General features: G+C 36.8%; 1 protein-coding gene across 3 annotated transcripts in view; it reads right to left on the minus strand.

The window, feature by feature from the left end:
• LOC127414359 (AT-rich interactive domain-containing protein 4B-like) overlaps positions 1 to 16497 on the minus strand; it is a 114587-nt gene that overhangs the window by 76118 nt on the left and 21972 nt on the right. For all 3 annotated transcript variants that reach the window (XM_051652334.1, XM_051652333.1, XM_051652332.1), the window contains exon 3: positions 1531 to 1641. In XM_051652334.1, coding sequence (XP_051508294.1) covers positions 1531 to 1641 — 111 coding nt within the window. The remainder of the gene's footprint in view (positions 1 to 1530; positions 1642 to 16497) is intronic.

The raw sequence follows: 16497 nt of genomic DNA on the forward strand, positions 1-16497 counted from the left end.
CTGCACGATTTCCAGGTCACTAATTAAGGAAGTCAGTTTGTGACATTGATTATGTTAACTCTTTAAAGGTCAGATTTCCATGCATCCACTGAAGCACACAAGATGCTAAGGCTGCACAATTAAACGAAAAACTAATTGCGCTTACGGCTGCCATGATTATGTAATCGTGAAAACTGACGATAACAACGATCAATTTTAGTCTGCTCCTGTTGCATCAACGGTTTCTATTTACAACATGTTTTTGCAGCGGTTGAGTATTCTAACCAATCACAGACATGTCCGATGAGCAATGAAACAGCAATGGCCAATCAGAGACACTTAAATTAGTCCTGACTCTCAAAAAGAAGCTGTAGAACAAGAGCGAAAAGCACTTTGGAATTATTTTGGATTTATTGCATATTGCACAGCTCGCTTTGAACATAGATGTTAAATACACTGCTCCAGTTCTAATCAATGCATAGACGCGGTGTAAATAACTGATTTATTATGCTGATTAGACAGCTTTGTTTTCAATGAGAGCATCCGCGAGAGTGCAGAACTTTGCGCGGAGCATCATTGAGCTCGCGTTAAAATGCAGGTCTCAAACACTGTAAACCTGCAGTGAGTGACCGCAGCCATTGTCGCATTGCTCGATTTCTGTGTACAATTTATTACAAATGTAACAGTTTTGTTTTATCAAGTTAATAAGTAGGCCAATGTGAATTTGAATTTGTATAAAACAGCAATAAAGTAATTCAACTGTTCTAAGTTTGTTTTGGAGGTGTAGCCAACATAAAGAATATGGCATGAATGGCATATTTCAGGAATTACCATCATTGTTATTGCATCTGCTCTAAAAAGACCCATTTGCCCCTCAGCTTCTATTAGTAGATTTAAAATGTTCACAAATTACACAAACTCTGATCACAAAATTGCAAATGGCCTGATATGATCTAACGATGATCTTACATGAATAAGATCACCACTGAAGATCTAACAGGATGAATGAGCACCCGTCTTTTAAATCGGCAGTTAACATGTTTGAATATTAAATATGCCATATCATTTAAGAGGTAGTTGCATATTGCATGTCTGATGGTAGTTTTTAATTTTATAGCACCTTTGTCAGGCTTCAGAGGTGAGTTAAACGTGCGAGGATGTGTATTTATCAACCTGTTACATGTCACACAGGCATACTGAATCAAGTTAAAACTGGTTCTGTCAACAGTTCAGAAAGAATCATATATTTCTTCTACACCACAGAAATCCCTTTAAAGTAACTTTTATTAGGCCTAACATTAATAAACATTATTATGATATTTAATGCTTAAATAAACTGAAGCACAGCTCATATCCACCACTGAAAACTGCTACTCTGAAGACTTGCACGCATTAATTTTCTTTAGAAAATGAGGGATGAGTCTAAATTATTTTCTGTGGTAATAAACATTATGCCACAAATGCTACATGCTGCAACGTGTTGGCCAAGCATTCACGGCAGCATTTGCATCCTTGCACAGAGTATGCTTCTAGCCTTACGCAGTGGCTTACCTTCGCTTTGACCAGTCTCTTGGCAGTCTTAATCTTGGCTTCACAGAACGCTCCTCTGTATTTCGCACTCACGTCAGTGCCCACGGTCAGGTACGGGGGCTCCTCCAGTGTCTGAAAAAACAAACAGATAAAACACTTGTATATAAGGGGTTATTTTGCCTCTTCTGAGGTCGTGGAATACAGGAGGAAAAATCTATACAGATCCTTCAGTTTTTAGCACTGAAACTCTGCCATATTTACTGGAGAAAACAATTACTAAAACATTTATTTTTGCGGCATTAAGTGCGTGCATCACTATATTATTTCCATGCCCTGTTATCCCATATTTGAGTTCTAAAACTAAAATGGGTCGATAGTGATGGTCGACCGATATATCGCTGAGGCCGATAAATTGGCCGATATTCTGACTTTTTTAATAATTAGCATTTTCCCGTTTGGCCGAATTTGTTTCTTGAGGGCACCGAGAATCACCTGCTTGCATGTGAAGCGACTGAGACATGTAAACCACCAGTCACGGTTCATTTTGGTGTTACTAAAATAATAGACCGGTGTGCAACACAGTCTCATTTAAATGGTCCGCATATCAGAGCTGCGACAGATGCGTTTGAGCTCATAATGTAAAAGTGTTCGCCTGTTTCATTCTCCCTCTCTCTCCTCAACAGTTCCCTGTAACTTTTAACTGTCTTGTCTAATGATACAATGGCAAATATCAATAAAACTAATATCATATACCATCTGCAAATATGTGCATATCTTGTTTAAACAGATATAATAAACCAACCTCACACAACTTGAGCAGATCCTGCGTAGCGCTAATTTATTTACCTCTAAAGCACATATTCTAACAATCTCTCCTCAGCAGTTCCCTGTAACTTTTAACTTTCTTTTCTAATGATAAAAGCCACATATCAATAAAACTTTTATTATATACTGTCTGCAAATATGCAGATATCTCATTTAAACAGATATAATTCACGAATCTCATGAAAATCCAGTGTTTTCTTCCACAGAGTGCTCATTTTGTATCTTCCTCTGAAGCGTGTATTCCATCAGCTAGAATCAAAACTTCAGGATCAGGATCAAACGTTCCTCTGATTCACAAATCATGACTGTCACTCCGTGACAATCCAAGCAGGCGATCCAGGCCGTTTAAACTGTCAGAAGATTGAGACTCATGTGGATCCGCATGAACGCGTGAGTGCAACTTCAAGGCTGCATCAGAAACCAGGGAAATGCTGCTTCCGGAGGCTGTATACGGAGGTGCTTTTCAAACTGTTCAGAGATCAGTTTCCTTAAGAGTCCCATTCAGTCATTACAGCTGTCAGTTAAGCCATTAGCTGATCAGGCAGCAAGGAAGCAAGTCAGCTGCCTACGTTTTCGGATGCAGCCCAAAGTAAAAGCGCTTCACGTGTGCTTTAAGTAAATGTCTTATTCTCTGTGCATTGGTGTTATTATGCCTTTTTTTTTTTTTTTTTTTGAGTAAATGCAATTGCTAACGTGGACATGCCATCCATGGTTGCTGGACTACTGTGTGTACTGTTATTTCCTTCTTTCTAATATATTAATTTCTTCTTGTGCAAATAAATTACTAAAATTTGATGACTAAACAGATATCTGAAGACACTGCTATCTACCATTTAAAATACAATAATATTTTTTTTTAGTTTTGTGTGAAGTCAATATAGTGCTAAAAAGTTTATATATATATTTTATTTAGCAATTTTATGTTTGTTATATATTATATTAAATTGTGTGATTTATCGGCATTTTATCAGCCACACTGCTCTCTGGATATCGCCATCGGCCATTAAAAAACCCATATCGGTCGACCACTAATAAAAGTACATCTTGCATTTTTTTTTAAAGTTGGGCAAACCTGGAGAAGCAAATCTCTGTCGGCATGAATTATATACATTTTTTATATTATAGACCTGCTTTTGGCGTCTGTTGACTTTAGATATTATTGGTACAATTGTTTTGTTGTGTTATTAAATCGCAAAATATATCAACATTTAGGCTAATGTATGCATTTTTGCCAAGCGTCACTTCACAGACAACTTTATGCAATCAGAGTTATTAAATAATTTTTCCGATTACTCGATTAATCGTCAGAATAATCGTTAGATTGTTATCAAATACTCAGCAGTCGGTACACATGATTACTGTTTGATTCATTAAAGCATGACAACCAATATAAGCTTTAACAACCCTACCAGACAACATATCCAGGTATTATAGCAGGTAAACAACTTCGCTAAACAGTTACAAATCCATTAGGAGAATGATTTCATGCCGTTGCTTAACAACTGTTGGAATCACTTTCCGCTTCCCTGACACTCACGCGACACAGCCGGACCTTCTTTCTGAGCTTACGGACATGACGTAAATGCGCAAGGACGAATTCGTGCCAAATCCGACCCGACAGCTCTAAATAAAATCATTACTGTAGGCTTTTCGTAGTGAATCGGGGTAAGACAAGGACAGGATTTTGAACGTTTTTTATGTATTCCCTCAATAATGATCTTACGTAGTGCAACTTTAAGTAATGACAGAAGAGAAAAGGGAAGAGAAGCAGTTTCATTTCCCAAAGTGCAAGCAACTGTGCAAATTGAAAACACCACCAATAAAGCAATATAACTTATTTTATGTGACAGACAATCCGTCAGATGCAGTAAAGTTTCAACACTTGAGTTGCTAAGACCCCTGCAGCATTCATTTCAAAGTGAACGACCCATTTACACTCATTTATGATGATCTCCAGTAATTTGTGAGGAAAGTTAGCCAGCATATTTCAGGTCAAGCATACATAGCAGATATTGCTTTTGAAGGAAGATCTACTCTTTGTAAAAACCCTTCTGTCTTGTTTGAAGAAGCTCAGAGATATACGATATATACAGATGGACTCTAAACTTTCCAAACAGCTTCAGGTGATGTAGATCGCAAAGTATGAGGGAATTATAATGCAAAAATACCAAATAAGTAAATACAGAAGCACTCTCGTTGTGGAATAAGTGGAGCCAGAGCTCTTTAAAGGAAACACCCCAGCGTTACATCTTTAATGCAGTTATATTTAATGCGTTATAGCTTTATTAAAAAGTTCAAATAATACAGAAGCAGATCATGTAAATAACTACAAACTCCTAAACTGGCATTTCTCTGTGCGGTCAGCGCCTCTTCTATGAGTTGTGTGAATGTCCTGATCTAAGGGGGAGAGATTGAAACTGCACCCGGCTGATGCACACTCTGTCACGGGACGCTCATCCCTCGAGCGCACACGCTTAAAGCAGCTAGATTATAACGTGATGACTCGTGACTTATTGAATCATAATACAGTATATGAATAATATATGTCACTGTGCATCGCTATCGTGAAGAAAACTGCCAATACGCAGCTTTATTAATAAGAGAGAGTTTGTTTTTTTGTGAGTTAAAGATGGATTGAAGTGAACAGAAAGATGAGAGAGAGGGTAGTCTTCGTCCCATTATACACGGCAACAAAATACATTTTTGATTTGTTTCTGTTTTGGCTTGTTTTCCAATATAAATATCTAAAAATCCTTTAAAAAAGATGCATTGACCTGAGCAGCAGCATATAAGATATTCAGACTTGCTTTTAGAGAATAGATCTTGAATATAAGTATATTTTGTCTTTATTGCACTCGCATAAATATAACCAAGTGAAAAAATACACTTATATACAAAATACACTTATATTTAAAAAACATTCTCTTAAAGCAAGTCTAAATATCTTATATGTTGCTTATCAAGTAAATGTATTTTTAGACAAATTTAAAGACAAAAACACTTGATAACAATAGGATTTTTTGCAATTAATTTCTTTACTAAATTAAAAAGTATTTTCCCCCCTTTAATTCAGTGAATGTCATTTAGAGGTATTTTTAAAAGATTATTTTTTTCCTCTTTATTGTTAGTAAGCACGTTTAATACAACCTTTTAAGTCGGGGCACAAGCTGAATAATCAGTTTAGAGCTAATGATTAATCACTGCAATAATCGCATAATAGTCGAATAATCGTTCGATTAATCGATTATCAAAATAATCGCTAATTGCAGCCCTACTTGAAAGCTAATTTCCATGTAGACTTTCATTCTGAAAATGGCACCAAAATCATATAAATCGCAAATTTTAGTGCCCAAAATACTTCGGCAATGAGCACATTATTTTTCCAAATTATATCTGAAATAGGCTTTTGCGTCTTTACTGCAGAGTTAAAGACCTTTAAAGAAGTTTTCTCTTTACCGCCATGCTAAAATAATCATTAATTGAAGATACGGTAGCTTGAGCAGTTCCAGCACGTTGGTGTTTTTTTGCAACTCATGTGGTTGCTCAAAGATGCCTCCACAATATTAAAAAGATCAAAAGACAACAAAAATTGAACGCTACCCGTGTTTCTAAAATAATTCAGCTTTTGTATGCTTTCTTGTATCACAAAAGATTTGTGCCACTACTAACGAATACCAAAGAAGACTTACAGGCTCGTCACAAGCTCTGTTGCAATAACCATCTGCAGAGAAAGTGAATGCTGAAAACAGAAAATAACTATTTTGTGAATTAAACACAGCTGGACAATTAAAATCCCTCGCTCAACAAACCCATAACATAGCACTGATTGCTGGATGACAACCGTCTTAACCGAAGGCCAACCACAACAGGCAATAAGACAAGCCGTATAAATATCAGTCTGCCTCTTACAAGCAAATCCTTCTATTCATGATGCATTGCAAATCACTATTAATTACAGGATAACATTGTGTTCAATGATGAGTTAACCACATTTAGATGTAATAACAACTTCAAACACAACCAGATCAAATGTGCCGACATGGTCATGGAAGTATGCAATGAAATGAAAGTAAAGCCCCTTACTGAAAAGCCTCAGGGATTATTGAATAACATCTGCATTCAGTGCATTTATACGGCATTTTTTGGTGTTGATGCATCTATATATGCATATTTTGTGATGGTGTGAGATGCATTACTCTGAGTCCCTTCTGCACTAATCAACACTCTAGTCGTGTTCACCCAGAGAGCGAGCGCTCACAGGAAACACTGGACAGATGGGAATCTCTGGGGAGGAACAAACCTCAACGTACAATCAGTCTATGAGCACATCTATTCATGTCATCAAACACATCTGAGCAAGACCTCTCAGGACATTTTAGACTCCACTCATTTCACTTTTTAACATTAAAATTTCCGTCTTGTGACTAAGAAGCTCATTCACATATGGGTCAATGACATGACGCTCATATTTATGTCCGTATCTACTGTATGAAGTTATTCAAAATACATTTAAAAAAATGCAATTCACAAAGATTACATTCCTACGAACTTTATCCATTTTAAACTACATTTGTTAAAAAAGTTCTTACTTTTTAATCACATTGGACACCCCTGAACCCTGTTTATACTTTGGCCTGGCACCGCAGAGCGACACTCCGCAGACTGCGCGCACACCTCCCCAAATTCTAGAGCCGTTTATACTTGACGCACTCGCCATTGTACTATTCTATGAAACGATCACAACAATGGCGTCCCGCATGCATTTGCTTGATTTGGATTGTGGATCATTATTGTCATCGACCTGTGTCAATTTTTGGTGCTTCTCAGCGTTCGGTATTTATTTACCTTTGTGAAAACCTTGACAAGAATCTTTGTAATTAAAGCATTCAATCCGTTTTTTGTTTTTTATTTGATATACAATAAAAGGCACCGCACAAATACTTGTATTTATGCCATAAAATTGCTTGTAGTATATTTCTTGAACTTATACTTCTATAAAATTATACAAGCATATAGATATGCTACAATTTAAAATATTTTCACAAACTATACAAAACAATTTAAAACTAAAGAGCAATGCTACAGTCTCTGAAACACTCTAAGTATAGGAGGCACTGCTACTATATTTCATAATCTTATAAAATATGCATTGAAATGCTTGCATCCATATATACACTTATAGAAATGCAAATTAAAACATGCAGTGAAGTGACTGAGACAACGTATTGGGCCTTATTCATGAAGCATAAGCAAAACAAATTTGTGTAAATGTATTCTTATGTAAATGATCCCATTAAACTGAACGTGGCAATTTATGCAAGAATGGTTTTACTAATGCTTTACACAAAAAAAGTGTGTTCTGCTTGTGTGTCATGAATAAGGCCAATTGACTACATTTTTATTAACCTACGTTAGGTAATTGTTTTGTAATAAGTTTCAAACTTCAGTCTAGTTGTTTTTATTCAGTATCCAATAAAAGGCACCAGACAAATTCTTGTAGGCAATTTATGCCTCAAAACACACACACACACACACACAAAAAATCCTTTTTATTTTTTACTCTTAAAGACTTGCAATGCTACAATCTGTCTCTGCAACATTCAAGGGATTGAAGGCACTGTTCCTATATTACATGCTTATAAAATTAACACTAAAATGCATGTTTTTAATGCGGCGCTGCGCTCACTGTTTGCCCGAGTCACAAAATTTGGAGTGTGCACCACCACCCTAAATGAGGGTTTGCGACGCCAATGCGCACTTCCGCCAATGCCACGATGACGTCATTTTTGTTGTGCGCAAGCTCGTGAACAAGCGGCTGCGTCGAGGTTAAACAAGGCTTTATTTGTCAATGACGTGACGCCCTTTTTTTGTCCAGATCAAAAGCACATTAAAAAATGCAATTGGCTCTAAACAGTTACTTGAATGCACCTCAAGTTCATGATGAACATGTCTTCAATTATGTTCTAAAATCTTTTTTTTTATTTTTTACTTTTCTGGGGCTTAATGTAAAAGAACATCTAAGTGGTACAACCATTGGGAGACAGTAAAAAAAAAAAGTCTTGTTACAATCTGAAATTCTTAAAAAAACAAAAACGTTTGGAATAATATTTGTATTATAGTGAATATAAAAAAATAGCGAAACATTTTCGCTTTAAAAGATTAGGAATATTTGAACAAATTTTGTCCGACAAATCCAAGTCAGGTATTGTAGTATAGCCATTCTGTTGTCATGCGACAAAAAAATAAAATAAAAAATACAAATAAATAAAACCGATTCAGACCCTCATTTTTGTGAAAGGCACATTTTGTCCCGATCAAATAGAATAACTTCTCGACAGTCATGTCTCAAAAATTCATGATATTTGTAAAAAATGTATTCATGTATTCACATGAATTCAAGGAAAGTATATGAACAAATTTTACTTGATGGTTACACCATTGTTGTCGTGCTGTACAGAGCCAGTCATAGACCATCACAATCTCTCTCAGTGTCTTGGAGAAACGGGGCCTCTGCCAGCGTGTGAAGTACCCAGCCTGCCCTGCTCTGCCGCCCCATCCTGTGGCTCTCAGTGTGACAGGCGTGAGCAGGCACACTGCAGATGTTCATTAACATGACACAACACAGTCCTGACAAGCTGCTCTCAGACGACTGCCATCAGTCCTCATGCGCTTCAGCTAAGCAGAGAAACAGTCACTGTCAACACGCTGCTCTATGGGTGCCGTCACAATTTCTTGCATTTTTTTGAGTTTCAAGCTGTACAGCACTTACAGTTTATTACTGTTAATGTCTCTTAGCAACCGAACTGATAAACGATGCTGCAATGTTAGCGTTTGTAGGGCTTTACTGGTTGTTTATATCAGTGTTACTATCAGAAATAATTGGTAATTATTTCTTTAGTTATTAATTCATATTTAAATTAAATGGTAGAATCTAACTCATTAAAACCTCATATGGGGCTCCAGTAAAAGTAGTGTGCTACGTTTAGGAACGTGTTTGGTTATTAGCAATAATGAATAATTATCAAAGATAATTATTAATTATTAAAATCAACTGAACATTAATAAGGATCAATACTGCCGGGGCACCACCCTGGAATCAGGGACTAATAACCAGATAGTATAACAGTCTCAATATTTGATTGTTCTCTTAGGAAAATCGACATCCGAATAACGATTTTCAAAAAGAAACAATGAAGGCCTGAATCCGAGCACTGACATCCCGTCAGCATTGGACACAGGTGTATGCAAAACAAACCAAAACACTTCTCTTTGAAATATAACAAAGTTTATTTATGCAGTAATATCAATTAATAATTAATACAATGCAGTCAATAAACTTCCGACTTACAACTACATACTAAACAGTGATATGATTAGATATGGCAACCAAAATAATCCTATAACACATAAGGTGTGTGTGTGAGAGTGTGTGTGTGTATGTTAGTACGAGAGAGAGAGAGAGAATTAAGTGACGGCCCCAAAGCCGATTTCGCGATCGTGGGAGAGAAAGCAGCTGTTAGTTTATCACTCAGAGACGCGGTGGACGGCTCGTAAACCGTCCCGCGTTCTTTGATTCTTTAGTGAATAAACTCAGTGTCCCGGTCTCACCCGCAATGGCGGAAATGCAGAACAGTCCAATTTGGTTGGACTACAACACAGCAGATCTCATTCGTGATAATTAAATACCTTGAGTATTAGCCGCAATGAGCGGACTCAGCGGTCCGTAAACTGTACAAGCAATAACCTTGATACACAAGAGTAACACACTATAATATTCTATCTCTGCCCAGACGTAAACCTCTTACTTGAATCGCATGAGGATGCAGAATGTGTGTTCATCCGTCCTTTAACTCCGACTCGGTTCCTTGAGGCTCGGGTGATGACGGGAGGCCGTTTCCTCACTCTGTCGGCGGGCGGTACGGCTGCTGATTCTCGGCAGGCTGGCGGAGAAATCAGCAACGTTGACTTGATTGAAGATGGAAGAGAAATCTTTTTTCTTCACTTCTGTAGGCAAACGGATGAAGATGCGAATTGCTCGGCGGTCTCCATCGGATCCGTTAGAGTGTTCGGTGGAACACAGAGTAATCTCAACTCGTCCAGCGAGATGGAGATTGTATGGCCACAGTTAAGTCGGATGTTACCTCCTTGTGCCACGAGGCTACACCTGAGAGCAGCGATGAGCTGCGTCTACACACGGCGAGCAAAGTTGCTGGAAGCAAATCCCGGAAGCATTTCAGAGGTATTTCTACTCCTGATGATGTCATGTTTGAGGTGCGTTCTGTTGTGTGCCTCATCCAATAGGAGTTGAGAGTTCGATCCTTTAGTGAGCAAGGCTTCATGGGATTTGTAGTCTGTTTTGGACTCCCTTTGTTTGATTTTGGCGCGGTTTTTATCAGTAAGATTTATGACTTGGTATGTGGGCCTTAGATAGGTTTTACGACTGGGTTAGGCCTGCCTTTGTCTTCTATCTGAATACATGAGGCCCAACACGTTTGTTCTACAGGTTTACGATAATCAAAAGAAAGTTTAATCCACCGTGTTTTGAACATCTGTCTCTGCACACGTTTGCTAAACAGGTTTTACTGTCATATAGAAAGTGTGACTCAATGTATATTATTTAACAAAAGTGCAGGTTTATCATTGACTGTAAATCTCCCTTGGTGCCGACATGTTTGTGTGACACACCTGCATCTCAGTGAAATCAGAGCTAAAGATTTCCGCACGAGTTTGTTAGTCCAACATAAAGTGGCTTTCCATTGCAGTTTTTCCAGTATGAAGGTTAAAATTCCAAGTTAAATGAGAGGAAGCATGAATCATCACAGCAACAAACTCCAACAGAGCACAGCATGATTTTCTGTCCGGAGCAGAGACGCGCTCTACACTCTAGAGAAGCGCGCACACACACAACAAGGCGACATCTTTCTTTCAAACATCTAGATGGAGCACAGCTGAATGGATCAGAACGCAGAGTCTTCAAAACTATTTTCAACTTGACAGATCTGCTGAGTCTTCGTCTGTTTTTAAGTCTCGTTTAAAAACTCATTATATAGACTTGGTTTTATTACTATGTGAATATGTTGGGTCTTATTGTGTGTGTTTTTGATTTTATGTTTTGTGAAGCACTTTGTCCTTAAATCGCTAATCGGTACTATATAAATAAAATTATTATTATTATTATTATTATTAATAAAAAGAGTTAATTGTGATTAAATCGCAATGCAGAAAGTGCTGAAATTTGGCTCTATATATACTTATTTTCCTGTATATACAGTTGTGCTCAAAAGTTTACATACCCTTGAATGTTTGGCCTTGTTACAGACACAAGGTGACACACACAGGTTTAAATGGCAATTAAAGGTTAATTTCCCACACCTGTGGCTTTTTAAATTGCAATTAGTGTCTGTGTATAAATAGTCAATGAGTTTGTTAGCTCTCACGTGGATGCACTGAGCAGGCTAGATACTGAGCCATGGGGAGCAGAAAAGAACTGTCAAAAGACCTGCGTAACAAGGTAAAGGAACTCTATAAAGATGGAAAAGGATATAAAAGATATCCAAAGCCTTGAAAATGCCAGTCAGTCCTGTTCAATCACTTATTAAGAAGTGATGGCTCAGTGGTGGGCAGTGGTGGCTCAGCGGTTAAGGCTCTGGGTTACTGTTCAGAAGATTGGAGGTTCAAGCCCCAGCACTGCCAAGATGCCACTGTTGGGCCCTTGAGCAAGGCCCTTGACCCTACCTGCTCCAGGGGTGCCATATCATGGCTGACCCTGCACTCTGACCCCAGCTTAGTTGGGATATGTGAAAAACGTAATTTCACTGTATATGTGCAAACATATAATGTGTGATAAATAAATAAAATTATAAAAAAAAATCAATCATATGATCACTATCCTTAAATAAAATTTCTGCCAGGGTATGCAAACGTTTGAGCACAACTGTATATATGTTTGTTTGTTTTTTTTGCTCTTGTATATATGTTTTGTGGAATCAATAAAAAAATGTTAATTAAAAAAAAAAAAGAACAATTTTTGTTGCCCAAAATTACTTGCATGAATCTCTAGACAGTTCAAAAGAGGAATTTGAACTCAATATTTTAAAAAGACAGTTTAACTATAATTCAACCAAAACCCAGCAAACTTCCAACCACTTAAAATGTTACAAGCTCTTTAGCCATGAGTGATTGAAAGCATAAATTTTTCATAAACCCATCCACAACAATAGTTGTGCAAGTTGACCACTAGAAGAGAAAAGACTGACACTCAAACAGTTTGATCAAATATAGAAAATACTTGGCCACTTTTGTCTAAAGAAGCCTGTTGAAACTGCAATTAACCAACGGTAATTTCTCACAGCACCTCAGCTGGCTGAATCTTTACATCAACAGTCCTCCCTGTGAAGGACGATGGTAGCGCAGTGCTTTAACTTTCCCAGTCACACCATTACTAGAACAAGGATTAAACCCTTCAAACTTCTGGACAAACACACTTCCATCTGTGCCAGAGTATCACACCCGAGTACATATTGGCACTGGTACCAGAGTCGGTGCCCAGTCTGAAACCATTCCACAAGTTTTCACCAAAAAAGGTGTCTAAAAATCAAATTCTGATTATCTTGAAAATACTGCGATTGTGATTGAACTGTGATATGATTGTAAACAGAGAAAAACCTAGCATGCTCTACTGCTAATAGAAATACTGTTCAAGAAAAAGTGTTCACACCCGAGTCCTCTTTAAAAGAACCAGAACAAATAAATAAATAAATACAGTGAAACACAGAGAGGAAAAAAAAAAACAGATTCACATCATCTTCACATTGTATCGGTTTCACTGTGTGCCTGTTTTTGTCGACTTTGTGATAGGGTCTCAACCTACTTTTCATCATTATTTTTTGGAACGCAATAAGCTATTGTTAAGAAACTATTATGGAAATAAATCTGTGTATAATATTAACAACAACAATTATTATTATTATTATTATAAAACAGTAACATATTTATGTATTACTTTCTAAAATCTTGTGCGTCAATTTAAAAAAGTAACGCAGCACTTTAGGAGGACAAAAATGCACACGTCAAAAAACTGCCATAAAAATATTATTTTCCACTTTCACTGACTTTTATCCAACGTCAGCCCTAATCATAACTACCAAATATTCATTCATTTTTCAGGATTCTTACCCTTTAAATGCCAGTTTGTTTACATAATGCCAAAGTTGTTTTTTTTACACACACACACAAATTTCTCAATACACACATATAACACACACTCTGACATCCATACCAACACACCCACAAAATTGTATCTGCATCATTTATTCAATTGGCCTGCAGTGCTCTAATATAGCAAACAGAAAATAGGGGAAAAGCATGTATTTGCTCCATAGGATAAACATGAGAAAAATGGCGCCATCTGGAGGAAAATATAAAAACATTACATTTTGAAGCCAGAGCTCCAGAATGAAAGCATAATATCATAGAATTCATGATTTTATGCTTTAATGGCACTGGGATCAAATATTGCAGTTTTAATGGGTTTCAATGGGGACATTTTTGTCCTGAAGGTCCTGAGTGTAACTATTTTTGTGTATTTACCAACAATTAAAAATAGCACAGATGGGCACAAGAACAGCAATATGCAGAGCAGCTGAATGAAAATGAATGGCATCTCCTTTTCTGAGTTGTAACTTGACATTGCGTCAGTGCGATAAACATGACAACGGTCAAAGAAATCTAATGCACGTTACATGCAAAAAATAAAAATAAAATTCAAAATAGTCCAGATGAGTCCCCTTTTGTGTTCAGTAATGGTTGGTCACACTAGGTCTGTCTCTCTCCCTATGTTTACGATACGGACTGAACGCCAGTGGGCGGGGCCAAGGATGCAATGACGCATGTTGTGGGGCGTGTAAATACAACTAAACAATGTCTTGTGATGTCACGAACACACAGCTTTCAAAACAAGACGTTTCAGAAAGGTGGGAACTATAAATGCTCTTTTTAGACTGGGGAGGAAGCTTTGAGTTCTAATATTTACAGTATGTTTTTATAGTACAGCTATATGTATATGTTTTTATACGTATACTTTCAAGGAAAATTAGATTTTCCATTTCATGACCCCTTTAAGAGATTTCACAAAATGTGACAAATTTAGGATGAAATTAATGACAATTAACCAAATACAATTCGCAATATGGTAAAAGTTCAGCTCGCGAGCCTTTCAACATTTCATTTAGAATGCTGAGCTTATTAAAAAACTACCATCAAGTACACACAGGAACTTAAAGGTGTTTCAGCTTTCCACCAAAAATAAAAGCATGATTCAAATCATTAGCAGTAGGCCTGGGCAATATACCAAATATTCACGCTTTTGCTGGAGGTATAAAGTTAAGCAATATCGTGAATATTGTAATGATTGTAGTACTTTCGTTTAGCCACTATGTTTCTAATGCCATGATCTTTCTGGGCAGCACACTTAATCAGAATAACATCACAATCTCAGTATTGTCATATGTGATTATTAAACCACAAAAAGATGGGATTTAATTCAATGAACAGAGGTGATGTGTTCTGTGATGATACGTTGTTTTCAGCGCTAAAAAGCTGAAAAATATAGAAAAATTCAATATTTACTAATAATAACAATTTAATATTATAACTAAAATAACTTCAATGTTTTGTTGAAAATAATAATTGTATTTTCATTTGATTAAAGTTGTATAAATTCATTTGATATTAGACACCATTCTGATTATAATTTATGCAAAACCTAAAACATGGAAACCAGAAAAATTTAAATGGAAAACACATAATTTGGCAAAAAATAAAAAGAAAAAAATAAATGGGTTTCAATGTGCCCTAGATAATGTCCTTAACCAGTACAGTATTCAAAGCATCAATCATTTAAAATGCAAACTTAAATAAGATTGCTTCCATTATAATCAACAAATCTGTCTACATTTCAACACTTTGCGACATGCAAGTTGTCAAACAATTAACATGCTGCACAGCTACTCAACACTTCATTTTCCCCATCCATCTGAAATAACATTTTATTTACAAATTTCATACGTGTGAAATGATAAGCCTGATCTTAAGAATGTTACATGACCCTGGCAACATTTTTGCAAAACAGAATTACATGCTTCATTACATGTTTGGCTGCAGTTTTTCAGTGAAAAGTCCAGCAGAGGGCGCCAAAAGCGAGTGAAATGGTGTCGTAATCCGACGAGGTTTATAAGGTGAATATTTGATGGAGGTGAGTAAAACATAGCACCCTAACCTAAAACTTTAACCTAAACCTAACCAATAGTGTCCTAAAAGCAAATGCTAAATGAAAAGCACATTTTCTGACGCAAACAGGTCTTTTTGTCGCTACTGGCCTTCTATGAAACTCGTGTCACCTTGCGTTAAGCACCTTGCATCCATCAGGTGAGCTACCGCAGAAGCGAATCACATTGGAATAAATGTGTAAGGTGAGGCTGTAATACAAGCATTAAAATGTATTGTTTTTCAAATGATGCGTTACGGTAAACGTTTTTTGATATCATAAGATAGTAGCCAGTGTGAGTAATAGTGCGAATATAAGTGTTTATAAAGTCAATCAACCGTTGTACTCGTGATTTGTTTGAAAGTTAATAAAATGCACAGTTGTTGTAGCGCCTCTAGTGTTCATTTCACCAGGAAACTGCAGCGAAACATAGAACGCAGCACGTAAAAGTTAGTTTGCAAAAATATAGTTATAGTAACGTTCATTCTTTGAGATTAGGCTGGAAATTATTGCAATGAATTTCATTCATTATACCCTACCAGTCAGAAGTTTAGAAACACCAACTATTTATTATTAGATTTTCCACACTTTTGAAGTGCATATTTAAATAACTTTGGAAACTTTGGATGTTAAAATATGTACTCAAAACTAACAAGAATCGCAAAAGAGACCACAAGGCACAATCTTTGTTTGTGGGCAGGTTATATGGTCAGTTACATTGTTGTCAAGTCAGTAGGAAGCTGGTTCTGAGCTTTGCAGGTCCCTCTGTCGAGCACCAGGATCATTTCACTATAACTGCCATGGTAGAATCTCTACAAGGTAAGGTGTATGGCTTTATTCATGGCAATTAGTCAATACTGGCAGATCAAGTCATTGGAAGAGGGAGTTGAGGCAGTTCA

This window comes from Myxocyprinus asiaticus, chromosome 23 (assembly GCF_019703515.2).
Source record: "Myxocyprinus asiaticus isolate MX2 ecotype Aquarium Trade chromosome 23, UBuf_Myxa_2, whole genome shotgun sequence".
NCBI classification, from domain to species: domain Eukaryota; kingdom Metazoa; phylum Chordata; class Actinopteri; order Cypriniformes; family Catostomidae; genus Myxocyprinus; species Myxocyprinus asiaticus.